The sequence below is a fragment of the Oryx dammah genome, unplaced genomic scaffold, assembly GCF_014754425.2.
Source record: "Oryx dammah isolate SB20612 unplaced genomic scaffold, SCBI_Odam_1.1 HiC_scaffold_26, whole genome shotgun sequence".
Classification (NCBI taxonomy): domain Eukaryota; kingdom Metazoa; phylum Chordata; class Mammalia; order Artiodactyla; family Bovidae; genus Oryx; species Oryx dammah.
The window spans coordinates 92892884-92912579 of NW_024070210.1; the positions used below are offsets into that span (position 1 = coordinate 92892884).

Consider the following 19696-nt stretch of genomic DNA (forward strand, 5'->3'; position numbering starts at 1 on the left):
AGTTTAGCAGAAAGGACCTATTTGGAGGCCGCTTCTCAATACTACATTATTCTTATAAACTATAAATCAGTCATACTATAGTGTATGTATGCATGGGTATATTGTTCATGAATATACATACACAAAAGTACACACGGACATGTACATACCTTCACATACTAACAGGGGGCTTCTGCTTCCCAGGTGAGTGCTCATGGACAAGAATTACTAAAGAAACTAAACATTAACAAGCAGTAAGCTTAGAAAATAAACATACTAAAAGTTAAACATTCTCTCATTCTGTCAGTTATTTTTCATCGAAAACAGTCAGAAGCCACTCTATTAAGTATGATATGCTATGAAACAGAATATATTCTTTTAATTTTTAAGAAGCATCTTCATTTTGACATTCAAATTAAGGCAAATTGTTTAGCTAAGTATCTCCTGAATAAAAGGCCCCATAAAGACCATTGTTAAGAATGAAAAAATCTATAGGAGGAAAGGGACTTTCTAAAATGCCTAGAAATTATCCAGATTATAATACTCCAGTATGTTGGAAGAAGCAGCAAAAATACTTCTCTAATGTGCAAGTTAGGTTATCTCAAAACATTGGAAGAACTTGGGAAAGTTCAAGTACTAGCCACGTACATGTTATTATCACTTCACCCTGTAAAGTTTATAAACTGGAGAGCATGGAACACTTATGTCATTCTCTCAACATCCCCTTGGGTCTACTGTTCTAAATATTTTTAAACATCCCACTCAAGAATGATCTTTACAGAACTACATCTGAGAAAGAGAATGCACGTACCTAACGGAATAAGTGCCGTCCAGCTGACTTGATTGAAATCAGCTGCTTAAGTTTTTGGTGTGTTTATAGGAACACAAGCTGCTGATGTCATAGTCAATGACCTCACAGGGGCTGAAAAACCTTCCCAGAAGTCCCCTAGGCACATCTGCATCACGTCCTCTGTTCATACATAAAGAGAAAATCCCATTTGGGCAAAGATTGTTGAGCCTCAACTCATGGCCCACCTATTTGAATCAGCATATGATACTATAACATTCTAGTCCAACAAAAGGGTGGGCGTTTCCTTAAAGATGCTGTCAGGATTTGAGACACGACCATCTCAGTGAAATAAGTGACAAAGAATGGTACCTACCAAATTTAAAAAGCAAAAATTCACAGGAAGGAAACCTTGTCTAAGCTCTCTGGTCAAACTAATGCTCCACTAAGGTTCATCTGGGAAAAGTAAACTTTCCATTAAGACATCAGCAGAGCATCCAAATCTGAGGTAATGCATTTAACAGCTTCTCCACTCAATTCAGCTTTCACATTTCCCATCTGCAGCATACCTCATCCACACCACAATTTAGACATGGGATTGCACCCTGGAGTGTGTGGCAGGGGTGATGTGGGAGAGCAATGCACTTTCAAGATGTCCATGAGAAATTCTCAGCTCTTTCAGATGATTTAATTTCTATATTATGCAATTCAGGCCTGGCAACGGTATATTTAATTCAGTTTTTAAGCAATCACCTAAACAGACAATGTCCAACTCAATACTTCAAGTGTGCTAAGTCGTGTCTGATTTTGCAACCCCATGGACCATAGCCCTTCAGGCTCCCATGTCCATGGGACTCTCCAGGCAAGAACAATGGAGTGAGTTGCCATTTCCTTCTCCCAATATTTTAAGAACTTTAAGCAAAAATACTCCATTTTGACAAAATGACAAACTAAAACAGAGAGAAATTAAATCTTTTATATTAAGTCCCCTAGAAAGGAAATATTAGTCTCTACATGGCTAAACTAAGATCATGGCATCCAGTCCCATCACTTCATGGCAAATAGATGGGGAAACAGTGGAAACAATGGCTGACTTTATTTTTCTAGGCTCCAAAATCACTGTGGATAGTGATTGCAGCCATAAAATTAAAAGATGCTTGCTCCTTGGAAGGAAAGTTATGACCAACCTAGATAGCATATTAAAAAGCAGAGACATTACATTACTTTGTCAACAAAGGTCCATCTAGTCAAGGCTATGGTTTTTCCAGTAGTCATGTATGGATGTGAGAGTTGGACTATAAAGAAAGCTGAGTGCCAAAGAATTGATGCTTTTGAACTGTGGTGTTGGAGAAGACTCTTGAGAGTCCCTTGGACTGAAAGGAAATCCAACCAGTCCATCCTAAGGGAGATCAGTCCTGGGTGTTCATTGGAAGGACTGATGTTAAAGCTGAAACTCCAATGCTTTGGCCACCTGATGCGAAGAGCTGACTCATTTGAAAACACTCTGATGCTGGGAAAGATCGAGGGCATGAGGAGAAGGGGACATCAGAGGACGAGATGGTTGAATGGCATCACCGACTCAATGGACATGGGTTTTGGTGGACTCCGGGAGTTGGTGATGGACAGGGAGGCCTGGCATGCTGCGGTTCACGGGGTCACAAAGAGTCAGACACAACTGAGAGACTGAATTGAACTGAGATGGCTAAAAGAAATGTGATAATTGCTGAATGATACGTCTCGTGGAGAATAACTTAATAGTACAGCTACTTAGATAAATGCCACACAAATGTAAAGAAATTTTGCTTAAAAGTATTCATCTAGGACTTCCCTGCTAGTACAATGGGTAAGAATCCACCTGAAAATTCAGGGGACACAGGTTTGATCCTTGGTCCAGGAAGATTCTACATGCGGTGAGCAAGTAAACCGAATGCCCCAACTACCAAGCCCAGACACCTAGAGTCTGTGCTCTGCAACAAGAGAAGCTTTCACAATGAGAAACCCGGGTACTACAAGGAAGAGGAGCCCCTGCTCGCCACAACTAGAGAAAGCCTGCATGCAGCAACAAAGACCCAGTGCAACCAAAAAAAAACAAATAAACCAAAAAAGTATCCACCTACAAGGAAATCACTGGCGGTCCAGAGGTCAGGACTCCGCGCTTTCATTGCTGAGGGTGCGGGTTAAATCCTTGATTGAAGAACTAAGATTCCACAAGCTGTGCGGTATGTGTGCCCCCCCCCACCCCAATTCACCTACAAAAGACCACTTTCTTTTAAAGTTATATACATGTTACAGTTTCTCTTTTCCTGGTAAAAGCAAAGGCTCTATCTGATAATCTGGGACAAAAAATGGCAGGTCCCTCCTCCCCCTTGTCAGTGTCAAGAATGAGAATAAAACAACATTCATGCAGCACTGAGAACTGATACATCTTCATCTGTATTAACAGGACATACAGAAATCACCAAAGCAAACTTGGATTGCACATACTGTCACAAAGAATACGGAAAATGTTAGGAAACAAAGATGCAACATAATTTTGTGCTTTGCCAACATTTGAATGGCCTTAGCCAAAGCACCCAAACCATGGCTTCACCCTGCAAGTGTGGAGCTAGGGGCCAAGGAGGAAGGCAGGAGGCTGGGGGCCTGAGCTTTGCAACAGGACACACACCAGTGTCATGGCCCACACCCTGAGCCCCCACTGATGATGCTGAGCATCTGCTTAAATTAGTGCTTTCCTCACAACCAACATTTGGCAAGAACCACCAGCTCCCCAGCCAACAGGCCAGAAAAGAGCCGAGGGAGTGGAGAGTCAGCTATCTGATGGCAGGGATCCCCAAACGCAGAGAGGCAGCAGAAAGTCCTGCTGTCACAAAAGGGGAAACAGATCTGTAGACAATTCTTGAAAAGGACAAAATGAAAAAAAGTTCAGCAATCAGTCTAACAGTGGCATCTAAGGTACACCACGTCCAAGCAGCACCCTTGGATCCTGCTTTTTATGAGAGGTCTAGAGTGAGAAGCTGTTTAGCCAAAAAGTAAACCTGGCCTTGATACTGGGCACAGGGCTCATAGGAAGTCATAAAGAAAGCAAAGAAAGCTCTGCAAATGCAATGAACGAAGTCAAGTGTTTTATCTTTAGTGACTGTAGTATAACAAAATGAGATACAGTATTAGAAGACCAGATCTAAGAACTTAACCAAAACAAAGTAGAACAAAACATTGTAAACTTCTGTGATGTTTATAAAGAGTAAGCATAGAGCTTAAGCACTTTAATCTTTTTTATACAATTTTTAAACGTTCCTTTTCATTTACACGTATTACACAATATTGGCTTTATTTCCCTTGTTGTAAGTACATTCTTAAGCCGATCTTATACCCAATAGTTTGCACTTCCCACTTGCCCCTCCCACCTTCCCTCTCCGCCCTGGTAACCAGTAGTCTGTTCCACAGATAGAGATCTGTGAATCTGCCTCTTTTTCGTCACATTCCCTCGTTTGTTGTATTATAGATTCCTCATATTAGTGATCTCATACAGTATTTGCCTTTCTATGTATGACATTTCAGTTAGCATAATACTCTTCTAGTCCATCCATCTTGTTGCAAATGGCAAAATTTTATTCTTTTTTTATGGCTGAATAGTATTCCGTCACACAGACAGACACTACATCTTCATACATTCATCTGCTGATGGAGACATTTAGGTTGTAAAACCTTACAAAAATAAACTAGGACAAAACATTCTGAGAGCTCCTAAGTTCTAGAAACACAGCAAATCACCATGATTTGAGATCATAAACAATAGTTAGACTGTGCTGTAATTTCTTCTTAGAGCAGGAATATGCGTCATGCTGCTGCTGCTGCTAAGTTGCTTCAGTCATGTCTGACTCTGTGTGACCCCATAGAAGGCAGCCCACCAGGCTCCCCCGTCCCTGGGATTCTCCAGGCAAAAACACTGGAGTGCATTGCCATTTCCTTCTCCAATGCATGAAAGTGAAAAGTGAAAGTGAAGTTGCTCAGTCGTGTCTGACTCTGTGCGACCCCATGGACTGCAGCCTACCAGGGTCCTCCATCCATGGGATTTTCCAGGCAAGAATACCAGAGTGGGTTGCCATTGCCTTCTCCAAATATGTGTCATATTTCAGAATAATACCCAAATGAAAGGTCAAAATAAAGTTGAGTGCTTAGAAAACTGAGTTCTTTAGAGTAGTCATTTTCCAAGTGTGTGTGCTTAGTCACTCAGTCATGTCCAACTCTTTGTGACCCTTCGGACTGTAGCCCACCAGGGCTCCTCTGTCCTTGGGGTTTTCCAGGCAAGAATACTGGAGTGGGCTGCCATTTCCTTCTCCAGGGGATTTTCCTGACCCAGGGATCAAACCTGCAGCTTTTCTGCACTGCAGGCAGATTCTTTACCTGCTGAGCCATCAGGGAAGCTCAAGTACCAGGAAATTTTAGAAGTTAGGACTTGTATTTATGTATTTTATTCTATTCTTTTCTGTCTTATGTTCGCTTTGTAATGTTTATAACACATTGGGGTAGTAGTACAGAGGTAACATTTATATATAAAAACATATGTACCTGTAAGAAGAATGTTTTCTCATAGGGCTCCAAGAGCAAAAGATTGGCAGCCCTGATCTAGAGATCTGTGCTGTCCAGCTACCTCACTCTCCCACCATAACTAGAGAAGGAAACTCTTCCATACTTACGGTCATTCTCTTCTTGAATTTCGATATTAACCATATCGATACAATTCTGAATTTCATTCCAGCTTAAGCTATCTTGCCCTTGGGATAAGGCTTCCAGTTTAATGGAGAGAAGTGCATTTGCATAACTGTAGAAGAGAAAACAAGCATGACGCCTATCAGAGAGATTCATTCTTTGTTCATGTTACGCATCTTAAATTTGGCAAGCATCTTGAGTTTGACACACGGGGCCCAATGTGATGTTACGAAGTTAGACTAAGAGTAGAAAGGCAAGTAAAACTGTCTTGCGCAGCTCTGTCAACATACACCAAGGTCACTTAGACTAATAATGTTGTTTCTGTCCTTCAAATACTTCTAGGCACAAATGTTTTTAAATAAAAAGTTCCTCAAATTCCAATCTTTTGTATTTATCTCAGGCAAAGAAACCTCAACATCCTTAACTTTGTGAAGTTACTAGTTTTTTTTTGGTAACTATTTTTCCTTCCCTTTGTATGTCTTGGTTCTGCTCAGACTCCAGATGACTACTATGATGTAAAATTCAGAATTACCATGGCTTCTAATCTTTCCACCAAGGGCCCTTTTTTTTTTTTCCTCTCCTTCCTTGGCCAAATCCAAGCCTAGGGAGCCCCATCCCCCCTTTTTTTTTTTTTTTACTGTGACCCTAAAATAGCTGGGTTACCTTGTAGCCTAATACATACACCAAATCAAATAAAATCCAACTGCAGTTCCAGAAACCTTGGTGAAGATCATGCATCTTCACTGCCTGTTTTCTTGACGAGGCGGTGCATGAATTGAACTAGAATGTCCTGGAATTCCTCTTCACCTGTCCATTCCTCAGGCTTCACACAGCTACTACCTCGCTCCTGTGTCTGCTCCCTGTCATCCCACTTTTACACCTCAATCGGACCCCTGACCCTCCTCACCTTCTGGAAAACAGAACTTGGTCGATGCGCTGATTATTTTTCTTGTCCTGAGAAATTTTGGGTAACAAGATAATCCGATACTTCATCTTGACATATTACTAAGAGACTTTCGTTTCTTAGTCATCAGTTTTCCCATTTGAGATTATAGAAACAACGTTATAACCATAAGCTAACATGAGTAAGTTATTCCAGGCCAAAGTGTAGAAACCCAATAGTTTAATTTGCTTGTGCATCTTTATACCAGAGAAGTGAAGCTCAATCCTCTACGCATATACTGATTCACTTTGCAACTTGACTTCTGAATAGAACAAACAGATTTACAGCAGAGGTTCAAAGGAGTAACACTACATTGAATCTGTAACTGTTTCCTCATTGTGACAGGTTTTCTCAAAGTTCTGCGCACTCCAAGGTGACACTGATATGTCTTCCATTGGGTGTCGCTTGAAAGAGAAAAATATCATTCAGAATAGGAAGTGGTGGGGAGGACTCATTTTCTGTGTCTGAACAAGGCATTACCAAACACAGCCTTGAAAGTGTCTCGAGGTCCTGTGTGAGATTCACACCTTATCAAGAGTTATAAACCTAAGAAAATACTTTTCTACACTTGCGTACATGCTAAGTCACTTCAGTCGTTTGACTCTTTGCGACCCTATGGACTGTAGCCCACCAGGCTCCTCTGTCCATGGGGATTCTCCAGGCAAGAATACTGCAATGGGTTGCCATTTCCTTTTCCAGGGGATCTTTCCAATCCAGGGATTTATCTGGGTCTCTTTCATTGCTAATGCTGCTGCTAAGTTGCTTCAGTCGTGTCCGACTCTGTGTGACCCCGTAGATGACAGCCCACCAGGCTCCCCCATCCCTGGGATTCTCCAGTCAAGAACACTGGATTGGGTTGCCATTTCCTTCTCCAGTGCATGAAAGTGAAAAGTGAAAGTGAAGTCGCTCAGTCGTATCCGACTCCTAGCAACCCCATGGATGGCAGCCTACTAGGCTCCTCTGTCCATGGGGTTCTCCAGGCAAGAGTACTGCAATGGGTTGCCATTTCCTTTTCTGCTGGGAGCCAGCATGGGAGATCCCACCCATGACAAAGGTCATGAGGAAGAGGCCTGACAGGCAAAGGCGAGTCAGGACTCGAGGGACCCCCTGGATCTGCTCGAGCATCTACCCCCAAACCAGCATCTGCCTGTCCTGCTATTTTTCACCAACTCCCTGTTACCAACGGGGGACTGTCCCCGACCACCTTTCTCTGAAGAAAATTAACTTAGAGCTCTAGTTTATAAGTCTCCTGGGCATGTAATTGGAGTGTTTCAATTCAAACCCCCCTGATAGCTTCCTAACTTGCCTGACAGGTTTATCTGGACTTTTTCAACTACAAATGTGATTGTTTACAGCCTCCCAACTGTAAGAGGCACAGGAAGCTTAAAAGGAATGTAGAGCCTTTCGAGGAGTTAAAAATCATTAGAATAGAACTGGTTAAGGGTTTCATTGTTGAACCAATACTTGCTGGCAAGTTTTCATATCTTTTATTTGTTGATATAGTTGGTACATAGAAAAAACAGGTAGTAGCCCTGGCATTAGCAACATTAGATCTTTGAGTTAAGTACTTTCTTTGTTATAACCCATTGCACCTTTGTGCTATAGGAATGTAACTTTATTTAGTATTTTGAGGGTGATGCAGATTAAAGAAAAAACACTTCAAGGGAAAATGAGTTTTTTGGTTGATTAACATTTATCAAGGTAAAAAGCCATAAAATGTTAACAGGCCTCCTGGCCAGAAGATAATGTAAATCACCTGAGACCTTTTGTATACGGAAAGGTATGCAGAAAGAAAGCCTGGTATCAGTAAGGGTCAGGACCACTGCCCCTGCATGACTCTGCATCTTCCATTATGCAAAACTTAGGGTATATAAGCTCCTTTTGAAAATAAAGTTATGGTCTTGCACAAGCTTGGCCTCCCCATGTCGTACCTTCTTTCTCTCTTTATCTTTTTTTTTCAGGCTAATTCCCTGGGGCACAGGGGCCCTCTGAGTTCACTTTCCTGCCCGGGCTTCTAAGACCCACTCGAGAAGGTGCCTAAGGTGGGGGCACCTTCCGCTATTCGAGAGGGCGCCTGTGGCCTATGTGAACAGAGCAAGTCTCTTGTCTGAGGCTTTATTGGCTTTCTGCGTAAACCAAGAAATATCAGCCTCTTTTCTCTCCTCTATTCTCTTAACTGCAAATTCTTTCCTTATCTCTCTCTATATCTATATATCTCTCTCGCCTCACCATCCACGCTTTGGATAACCTGGATCCAACCGGGGCTGGTCCCCGGTACTTTTCCAGGGGATCTTTCCAATCCAGGGATTGATCTGGGTCTCTTTCATTGCAGGCAGATTCTTTATCATCTGAGCCACCAGGGAACCACTTATGAGTAGCAATATATAACAAATAACACTGATCACAATAACAATGGATAAACAGCAACTTGTACTCACTAGTATCCATTATAGATGGGGACCATTCTATAAGAAAGTGCAAAATCCTTTCAGGCATTTCATATATCTGACACCTAAATGATGACCCAGTGGGAATAAAATGGAAATGCTTAAGGATGAACAGAAGGAAAAAAATAAAATCCACACTCACCCACCATTTCCTTGTAAATGAACAAATACTAGCAAAAGGAAAAAATACGATGAATAACACAACAGAGCTCCACAGGCTTTCCATAAGAGTATTAGTCTCCAGCACTAAAGATATCAACTTTCGATACTGTTGTAGTTTACCCAACAGGCCTATGTCTTTTCCCTCCCCACCTTTCTGAGAGTTCCCTTTGGTGTCTGCTATGGTTAGACTAGTAAGATTACCTTTCTAACACACTTGGGGAGCTTTGAAGAAGACCAAAATGTCAGCTTTGCTCAACAGATGCTTATGAAGTACAAACTATGTACAAAACCTGTGGCAGGCACTATAGGGAGATTGGAAGGGACAAGATGCAGCCATTATGTCAAGGAGCTTTCAGCCCATTGTGCTAAGTCACTTCATTTGTGTCTGACTCTCTGCGATCCCATGAACTGTAGCTCACCAGTTTCCTTGGTCCATGGAGTTTTCCAGGCAAGAACACTTGTGCCACCTGGGAAGCCTTTCAGCTCTTTAGATAAGATGGAAAAAAGCTCAAATAGGGTATAAGAGCAGAGCATGGGAAAAGTCATAAAATTAGAGGTTGTACATAAGAGTGGAAGTAATGGAGTTCCAAGGAAGGAGTAGACAGAAACACTTAGTGATGGAGCACCTGGCTTGGGACAGGCTCATTGAGGCTCTGCAAATGCAGAGCAGGTGCTTTCATTGTGTGTGTGTTTCTCTGCTTTACAGATGAAGAGAAAGGGGCTTGGCTAGGAAGAGTCACACAGATTATTTTTGGCTCCAAGGCTATGTTCCTTTAACCACATCATGTTAGTTCTCAGAAGAGATGACATTGGCTGGGGTGGGAGAAGTATGGGACTAGTTCACAGAAGCATCATCCCTGGGAGGGACGGCTTGGGAGCTCCAGAGCTGTGCTAGCTGGAGATGGGTGACAGGCATTGTGTTCCTAGTGGTGAGACAAGTATGCTTATGAGCAGATAAACCAGAAAGAACAGAGTGTCTGGATCCAGCTTGGCCGAAGTGCAAAATACAAGGAGGACTATAGCTAGAGCTAAGAGCAGAACACCACGTTGAAGGTAATGCAGATGAGAACAGAGGACAATCGTAGGGAGCGCATGATAAACGTAAGTACATTTTAGAACAATTAATCTGGAAACACTGTATGCCCAGAGCCAATGCCAACCCTGTATCACTCTTGTGAGAATTGGGCAAAAGAACCTTTCTGGGAAAACAGAGTCCCAAGGGCAGAAGCCATGGTAAATGGGTAGCGACCTTGTAAGAATTTAGCCAGGTGGCCCTGTGCAGCACCCGTGTACTACGAAGAGGTTGTAAGACCATAAGGGAGAGCTATAGTGTTTCTTAAAGTTGAAAACCCGCCCACTTGGGCTTCCAAGAACCTGGTTAAAAGCTAGCATGGAAACTGAAATGAGGCTGTAGGAGAACCTTTGAAACCAATGCAACAAGCCATATAAGAACCAAAGGGGCTCAAGAAACTCCTGTTGGTATTGGGTCATCCAGGTGACCTGGAAAGTGCTAAAATTTGTGATTTTATTTTAAAATAAAGTTTTAAAAGTCTTTCATACAGAATATTTGCACTCTAAAGCCTATTCGTGTCCCCAGTTGAAAATCACAGGTATAAAAGTGGTTCTCAAATGGGGTATGGGTCCATTTCCTTAATGGGTTATTTATAAATTGAGATAGAGGAAGAGAGGATTTTTAATAATCAAAGTGGGTGATCTGGAGGGAGGGGGTACTGTCATTTAGAGGGAGGTGGCAGGGATGCTCTGTGTCTTGAAAACGATCTCATCAACAAATCTAGACAGTTAGGCTTCATAAGGAAGAAACCAACTCTGCCTTCTCTAACACTGAGAAAGCAGAAAAGCCTAGTTAGAAATGAATGAATGAGGATGGCAAAGACAGAGCAAGACCAGTTTGGAGGTCATTTCAAAAGCAAAAGTGAAATGTCTAAATGAAGTGGTCACTGGGAAATGGAAACGTTATGCAGAGGTACGGTGCACACATACTGGCTACTGTCTGGGAAAAAGTGAGCAGGCTACACATAGCTCAAGGGTGTCTCACAAACGTAGAGAAAAACTCACGTTAACTGGAGGTGTCTAAGCTTGGAGGAGAGGATGGCGCCATTAATATAAACAGCAGAGGTCGAAATAAATTACCTTGGAAATAGACTCTAAGAAGTTATAGAAACCAAGTCGTGGAGAAGGAAATGGCAACCCACTCCAGTACCCTTGCCTGGAAAATCCCATAGATGGAGGAGTGTGCTAGACTATGCTAGACAGTCTATGGGGTCACAAAGAGTTGGACATGACTGAGCGACTTCATTTTCACTAAAAAAAAAAAGAAACCAAGTCGTCAAATTAAGTTGCATAAGAACATCAGTTTTTCCAAGACGACCAAAAACAAGGAAAGGCCACTGTTCTACTAGGGTTCCCTGGTGGCTGTTCTGCTACTTTGGGGCCATTCTCTACATGGACAACTGGTCAAATACCATTTAAAAAAAACCTAGCAAGTCTTTATTTCTCCTGTATGTCACTCAAGAGAATTACCTACTTCAGCAATTCCAGAACCAGTTAAGTGCTTTTGTCAAGATCTATGCAGACATCTCCCCCTGGTGGTCACAAGAATCCAAGATGGATATTCACTCGTTTTAACTTGGGCTTTTGATGGCAGGGTTCACTCTGGTGACATCCACCTCTGTATCAGTGTGTTCCTTTCCCTTGGTCCCTTTTGCTTAAGCAAAGGAAACTGCTCGAAGAGAGTCTGAGCCCTTGATCATCCATAACTGCTCACTTATAAGTAAAATGAGGGCTTCCCTGGTAGCGCAGCTGGTAAAGAATCTGCCTGCATTGTGGGAGACCTGGGTTCGATCCCTGGAGAAGGAAATGGCAACCCACTCCAGGGTTCTTGCCTGGAGAATCCCATGGAAGAAGGAGCCTGGCAGGCTACAGTTCATGGGGTTGCAAAGAGTCAGACACGACTGAGCGACTTCTCTTTCTAATTGGGCTCCTTATTCTGGCCCTTGGACTGCAGGGAGGTCAAAAGGAAATCAGTCCTGGATATTCATTGGAAGGACTGATGCTGAAGCTGAAGCTCCAGTCCTCTGGCCATCCGATGCAAAGAACTGACTCATTGGAAAAGACCCTGATGCTGGGAAAAACTGAAGGTGGGAGGAGAAGGGGAAGACAGAGGATGAGATGGTTGGATGGCATCACTGACTCGATGGACATGAGTTTGAGTGAGCTCCAGGAGTTGGTGATGGACAGGGAAGCCTGGCGTGCTGTGGTTCATGGGGTCACAAAGAGTCGGACACGACTGAGTGACTGAACTGACTGATGATTCTGGCCCTTAGTTTTCTCTCTGTACCTGCTGTAGTGTTTTTGATTCTATCAACTATAATATCAAGTAGCTTGTTTCAGGAACAAGAAATAAAAGACACTAAGTTGAGATCGTTACCCACTGTCATGAGTCACTGGGGTCTCTGGAGTCCTTGGGTTTAACCATCAGAAGAATGAGGTTTGAAGCTCAACTGCCCAACCTTGGGTCCACAAATACAGATTCAGTTTCCTCACCAGTAAACTAAGAAACCGGTCTGGACGATTATTAAGGCTGCTTCCAACTCTTCCACATTCTGTTATTTTCTAAAGAAGCCCAAGGGAAGGTAGGCATTCAACATTTATTTTACTTAAGCCTATCAATTTTTGCTAATAATATATACAGTAAGAAATTGCCACGGGATGCTCCTTCTTAGACTCTGTTCCTTCCTCTAAAAGGAAAACTGGGAAGAAGGATTCAAATATCTGAAGGACTCTTAGAACAAAGTAGACTAGCTTTTAAGAAAATGAGCATGGCAAAAAAAAATAAATAAATAAGTAAGCATGGCTAAATGGCTTTCTTCAGGAAGGAATAAATCGTTCATCTGTGAGGTCTGCCAAACACACATCTCTGCACTGAAAGGAAGTTTGGAAAATGTTCCCTTACCGTTCCACATACGTCTCGTCCAGATTGTTAAAGCCTATTGTCGGGCTTCTAAGTTGATTCTGCACAGACACAAGATCGTTGCTCTCCAAGGCCTGGTTGAGTAAAGCTACAGCAGATAGCATTTCCACCGCAATCAAGAGCTCCTCATGGGCCAAGTAGTTCTGTTAGGAAACATATGGTAATATAAGCTCCCCAAATTCACACACCCCATGTATGTGATGGGGGTTCAGAAGGTTCACTTCAAAGAGTACAGAAAAGTCAGAGATTGTGAGAACCCAGGACGAAGAGGGCTGCCTGGTCATCTATTTTTCATTGGCTTTCCAGAACGGGTCAGTGGCTTCTAGATTTTCCTTAGATGCTCGTCTGGGGAATTGAGTTAATTACAGTCCTTGGTTATGACTCCATAAACATCTGGACAGCTGCAGCCTCTTCCTACCTGCAGCTATACTGGCTGCCAACAGGCTTAGTCTTACCAAATAATTAAGCCACTGGTTGGATGACATCGTTACTGTCTCTAAGTGCAAACGAGACATTAGTATAACTAATGACTTTAAGTTTGAACTAAGGGTAAGGAAAAGAGGGGAGAATTTTACCTCAAGATGATAACCCTGGCAAAGTAAATCAAAGTCATTAAGCAATATTGATTTTAATTTTTAAAAAGTTAGTTTAAGTCACATTTTTATAAATGGGTAGAAATTTTAAACATACTCTAGGGTATAGATATTTGAAGAAACGTGAGGCAAATCTTAATGAAAAGCAGGTAAGGATTAGGTTTATTTAAAAAATACATCTCAGGTTACAGAAAGCCCCTTTCACCATTCTTTTCCTTTTAACCATCTTATACTGACTTGGCCCAGCTTCAAAAGGGTTATTTCTTCCATCCTATTGAAGGAACATAGAGGAAGCATGAAAATAAACTTTTTAAAATCCTGATATCTATCTTTACATTTAGGATATTGTATATTTTGTATGCATAATATTTATACCAAAATGCACTATAGCTTTCTGGCTCTCCATGGAAATTTCACAGTGAATTAATTTTAGATTAACAAAGCACAATTTTATGTTCCAAAGCAAATGGGAAGAAGGGTTTTTATAGGGAACATGTAAGTTTTATCCAAAGACCTTACATTAACTGTGAGTTTAACACAGAAGGAAGGTATCAAATTACAAGAGCAGAATGGAATCATTTGAGATTCGCCACAAATACCTAAAGTGGTATACAGACAAAAAGATGAGGACAAATAAAGAAGAAACGGATGAATGTGCTAGAGTGTACGCAGCTTTAGGCCTGAGTTAGAGAAACAGGGACAATATTAACAAGAGAGCCTATAGGCAGTTTAAAGAAATAACGGATTTTTCTTTTATTACAAAATAGAATTGACCACTGAGCAACACCAGAGTTAGGAGCGCTGCATCTCCACACAATCCAAAATCTCCATATAACTGTTGCTGTTTAGTCCCTAAGTCATGTCCGACTCTTTGTGGCCCCGTGGACTGAAGCCACCAGGCTCCTCTGCCCCCATGTAAGTTGGTCCTCCATATGCTCATCCTTCTGTATCCTAGTTTCTGCATCCTCAGATTCAACCAACTGTGTATCATATCGTACTACAGTATTTACCATTGAAAAAAATTCACATACAAGTGGTATGCACAGTTCATACTGCAATAGCTCTTTATAAAGCACTGTAAGTCTGAATAAGCAAGGATAAGAAAACCAATCCCACTACCCAAGGCTTTTTGTGACACACACTTTCGTTAATTTTTAATTCATGCAAACATTTACAGAGACTTTGGTTTTTTAAACTATTTTCCTTTTCCGATTGTAAAAAACAAGATAATGCTATATATTTCAATCTCATTTTTTTCCATTTAATAGTAGGGTGTGCAGTCTGTTACTAGTTAAACATATGGTTTGTTTCCTTTTTTCAGTACTATAGATAATACTGTGAAACATCCCTGTATATTTGTGAGTTGCCTGTTTATGCTTTATGCTTTCCTCCTCTTGTTTTTTGGTAGAGCACTACTGTGTTTGATTTTAAGATCCAATGTCCTTCCATGTTTTTTCAGAACTTTAATTTTTAAATGATTTTCTACACATAACCTTTCATACTGGAAATTTATTCTATTGTGTGCAGTGAGGTAATGTTTTCTTTCCCAAATGGTTAAATGCTTCTAAGGATTTCATTTCTTTTCCCAGGTCTTTGAAATATTAGCTCTTTCATACATTAAGTTCTTGGCACTGCCTTTAGTATTTTTCACTCTGTTGCATTGCTTACGTTAATCCTGTCTAGTACATTTGCTTTTATTTACTGTAACCTTATATGATTTTACTGCTTAATCCCCATTAACATAGTAAGAGCAGACACTGACAAAAATCAAAGCCATGGTGCTAATGCTCTTGGTTGCAGATTTCTGGAAATCTAAATCAAGAAAGTTAGATATTTAAAAAAAAAATTTCAGTCTGTTATTAAATTATACCAAGTTTTTCAAAAATCACACAGAAAATAAGAACAACTAAGTTTTCAGTGTGTATTTGTGTAGAGCCCTGACTGCATATCCTAACCATGCTCTCAGATTCTTTAAGGAGATGAAAGGCAGGAGTTAAAGAGGAAGGTGGTGTGGAATGGGCACAGGGAAGCCAATGAGATCAGCGACTGGGCCGAGCTGAAGACACTGCTCTCCCACTCGCCTTTCCTCAGCAGCACTCCTCGCTGCTAGGACTCAGAATTAACATCTCTGTAACTGAGTCTCCTCTGACTTACCATGGCGTTCTGCTTCTGGAGGTTGAAAAGTTCATTCTGATACATCGCAGCAGCAAAGGGATAGACAATGGGCAGCTGGGCCTCTGGTCTCTGCAGTGCAAGCAGTGTGCTCTCAGGGTCACCCTCCCGAATCACAGCGTTGATGTGGTCCACGGCAGCCAGCCCTGGGGTCGGAGTAACACTTCATCAGAACCTGTGCCTTTCCCACTGCGGCCTGACACCACCAGCCCACACTTCCAAGGACTAGAGCCTAAGCAGGCATCTTCCATGAACTCTGAAAAGCTGCATTTGGATGGTAAGCAAAGCGTTGGATATGGTAGCTTGTAATTGGAAAATAGTCTAATCCTTGGAGCTAGTCCCTAGAAGAACCTCAGCATTGACAAAGCTGGAGTTATAAGGTCATTCCTGCCTAGCATGACTTCCCTGCAAGATTCTTCCTTTCAGGACCAGCACTGGAACCATTTCTCCCATGAAGTCCTCACAGGGCTTCAGTTCCTGGGAATTTCACACCTTGGGCATTGTCATGGTATTTAGGACTGGGCCATGTGAATCTCACAGGCATTGCTCTTTAACGCTCTTTGTGTGTTAGCTCTGCCTCCCCAAGGAGATTAAAGATCTGTGAAGACCAGAAGCAAGGCTTGCCCTACGGCTCTTTTATCTTCCCTGTGAATGAGCACCGCGGGAACCCCCAGGAGGCACTCGGACACACTGCTGTTTGATCTAGAACAATCATTAAGTCTCCAAATAGTCTCCCTCATCTCTTGTGTTTTGTAAAGTGTGGTTTTGTAGGGGAACATAACTTCAGATATGTTTTTTGAAATATTACAACCAAAAGTCCTATGAGTATATAATTCTACATTGAAATGGTGGTCCCCATGTGTTAGTCTGGTTCCAAGAACTCCAGTGGGATGCCTGAAACCACGATAGAACCGAACCCTGCAGGTACTGTTGTTTTTTCCGCCCCCCCTATATATACACATCTGTGATAAAGTTTAATTTATAAGTTAGGCATAGTAAGAGATGAACAACAGTAACTAATAACATTCTTAGGACTTCCTTATTTTATACTGGTAGAGTGTACCTCTTCACATCTTAATTATTTCTCCCATCCCATCCATCTCCCCTTCTGGCAAAAATTAGCTTCTTCTCTGTGCCTATGACTCTGTCTCAGTTTTATTTATTGTTATTTTACAATTTTTCTTGTTTCTTGAAATAGTTGTGTATTGCTATATAGTTCTCTCTTGGAGCTGCTTTTGCTATGACCCGTAAGTTTTGGCAAGTTGGGCTTCCATTTTCATTCATCTCAAGCTATTTTTTGATGTCTTCATTGACGCATTGGCTTTTCACTTAAAGAAGGCACTTAATAGCTTCTCTTTGGCATCTCTGAATTGCTAGCATCACTGCTCTCGGGCTTTGGGGCCATTATTAAGTAAAGCGAGGATGGCATGAAGACAAGGACTATGACACCAGACAGGCTGGTGATGAGATGGCTACTAAGTGGCTGAAGGGTGGGGCCTCCCGGACAAAGTGTCGATCCACGTGCCAAGGGGGTGGCGTGAGAGTTCACCATGCTACTTGGAACAGCATGTAACTGAAAAGACAGGCGATATTCCTAGAAATTTCCATCTAACATTTTCAGACTGCAATTGACAGTAGGGAACTGAAATTTCCATCAAGAAAACTGTGGGTAAGTGGGGAGTGGGGGTGGGGGAGAACTACTGTGTCATTTGACCTAAAAAATAAAAAAAAGCCCTCATCACAGAGATGCCTTGGTTTACACTACCTGATCCAATCAGAAGCTCAGTGATGTCTCTACGAGTCACAACATTCAGGTTATAAAGACCTGACTTTTAGTGACCACATGGAGGGTACTTGGAACAGTAAATTCAGTATAGTTTCAAGAACACAGAAGTGGAATTGTGACCAAATGGAAGAATGAGTGGTGGACTCTGCTACCAGGCAACAGAAACTGGATGGAACCAGTGGGGTTTTGCCTTACAGAGAAGGTTTCAGGTTAGTAGAGGCAACACAGACCCAGACATTTCTAGAGTTTTCAAAGATTAGTCTGTCTCCCTAACATATGACTAGAATACAGCTAAGATTATTCTAACCCTTTTTAACAGATGGGAATTTATCTTCTCTACCTATATTCGCACAGAGCCAAGCTCAATAGCTTTTCTACTGAGATACCTCATTCAAGAACAGGAAATACTTAAAACTAATGCGGTCCTTCATGCCACACCCCAGAAAACTTTTAGAATAAGTTAGAATAATACCTGAAGAACCCAAACACTTTTTGCTATTCTTAGAACTAGTATGATACATGAAAGAATTCCAGAAGAGGTCAGTGTTTGGTTGTCATGTTTGACGCTCTGTTAAGGTTATCCAAGGCCTTTTGGTTGTGTCTCTAATTATCCTGAATAGAACTGTACTTCACCTTTGAAAACTCTATTATATAAGTTTGGAAAACTGGGTGGTAAAATATTACAAGAAAAAATATATCCTTTAAAACACTCTTAATGAACCATTTCTTCTAAAAAAAGAAATATAAAGTAAGCTTAACCACTCTTTTACACTCTGCATTTAACAAAGTCTCAAGCCCTAATCTTAACAGAATATATGTAATGAATGGAAAGCATGTACCAAACTCCAAGTTAAATGACTGCAGTCCAAACAAACCTGAAGCCTCTGAAAACAGACCTGGTACTACTATCAGCAAAGCTGTCCCTTTCTGCCATTACCATGGCTGCCACAAATGTAGACACCTTAACATTTTAATGTAACAAGCTCCATGACTCGGGGAAAGCTTGTCAAGCAGTTACACTGACATAGTTTAAAGCAAACCATTGTCTCATTGTCACGTCACTGGCTAAAATATGCTTTGGAGAATTTTTTCAAGACTAATGCTAGGTATTTCTAATATTACTATAAATTTTCCAATGGGGAGAGATCAAAACCTTCAGGATAATCATGTTCTGTGCATTTAAAGCCATTAAACACTGCAATGTCTTTCATAATTTTAGCTGGTTATGCATTAGTGAAAATCATCTCATGCTTTTTACTTAAAAGTGGAAAAAAAAGCATAGTCAATTTGGCATCAAATTTGTGGTCAGGAAATTGTGTCATTCAATCAAGTAATGAAAATTTTATATAAGGTATTATATTTAACATGAAAAAGAAATCTATTCTAGTGGTTATAAACATTTCAAAAATAAAGGATGGCATAGAGCTATGGACTTCCCACTAAGCTTATGAACCTCAGGTGTCTCGCTAGCAATATTAGTTTCTTCCTATAATTTATTTCTGTCAAGCATAATGAAATTCTCAGCTTTCAAATAGAGCAGAAAGAGAAACTTGAAACTGTACTTCATGTATCATCACCAACATGTTCAAAATTTAATAAGAATAAAAATAGGAACACACATCTCAAAATGTCAAGGTGTTCCTTAAAAAAAGTAATCCTAGTGCTCTCAGTACTTGTAAGTGGAGGTAAATTCTCAAATCCACTCAGTGGTTAACTCCTAGACATATTTATCAATTTTCTCTGGGCCTCCTTGTTTGAAGCCTTTAATATATGTCTCTATCAGAAACTTAGAGGAAAACTCTTGAGTAATACCTATAGATGCGCATTTCCTTGAAGGGGCTAAGAGCCATAAAGAACATTCAAGGCTCATCTAGGAGGTTACACTGAGGGTTTAGGACTATTGGAATTAGTGGCACTCCAAGTTTAAACTTGGCAGAAGTTTACATGCCTTATTAAATGGCTAACTGGTCTTTGATGTATTCCTTTTCAGGATATATGTGGGTTATTTAGGTTGACCTTGGGGACATAAATGTCAAAGAGAATTCCTTACTGCCTCAAGTAAAAATAAATTTTATTAGAGAAACAAAAAAGACTAACAAAGAGACTACTGTATCTACACTTGCACA

At 41.1% G+C, this 19696-nt stretch overlaps 1 protein-coding gene across 1 annotated transcript in view; it reads right to left on the bottom strand.

The window, feature by feature from the left end:
- Nucleotides 1–19696, bottom strand: part of LOC120852603 (ras GTPase-activating-like protein IQGAP2) — a 309398-nt gene that overhangs the window by 96855 nt on the left and 192847 nt on the right. Inside the window, exons 10-12 of the mRNA XM_040225934.1 lie at nucleotides 15767–15930; nucleotides 13002–13162; nucleotides 5464–5588 (exon numbers count right to left, since the gene is read on the bottom strand). Of these exons, the coding sequence (XP_040081868.1) occupies nucleotides 5464–5588; nucleotides 13002–13162; nucleotides 15767–15930 (450 nt within the window). The remainder of the gene's footprint in view (nucleotides 1–5463; nucleotides 5589–13001; nucleotides 13163–15766; nucleotides 15931–19696) is intronic.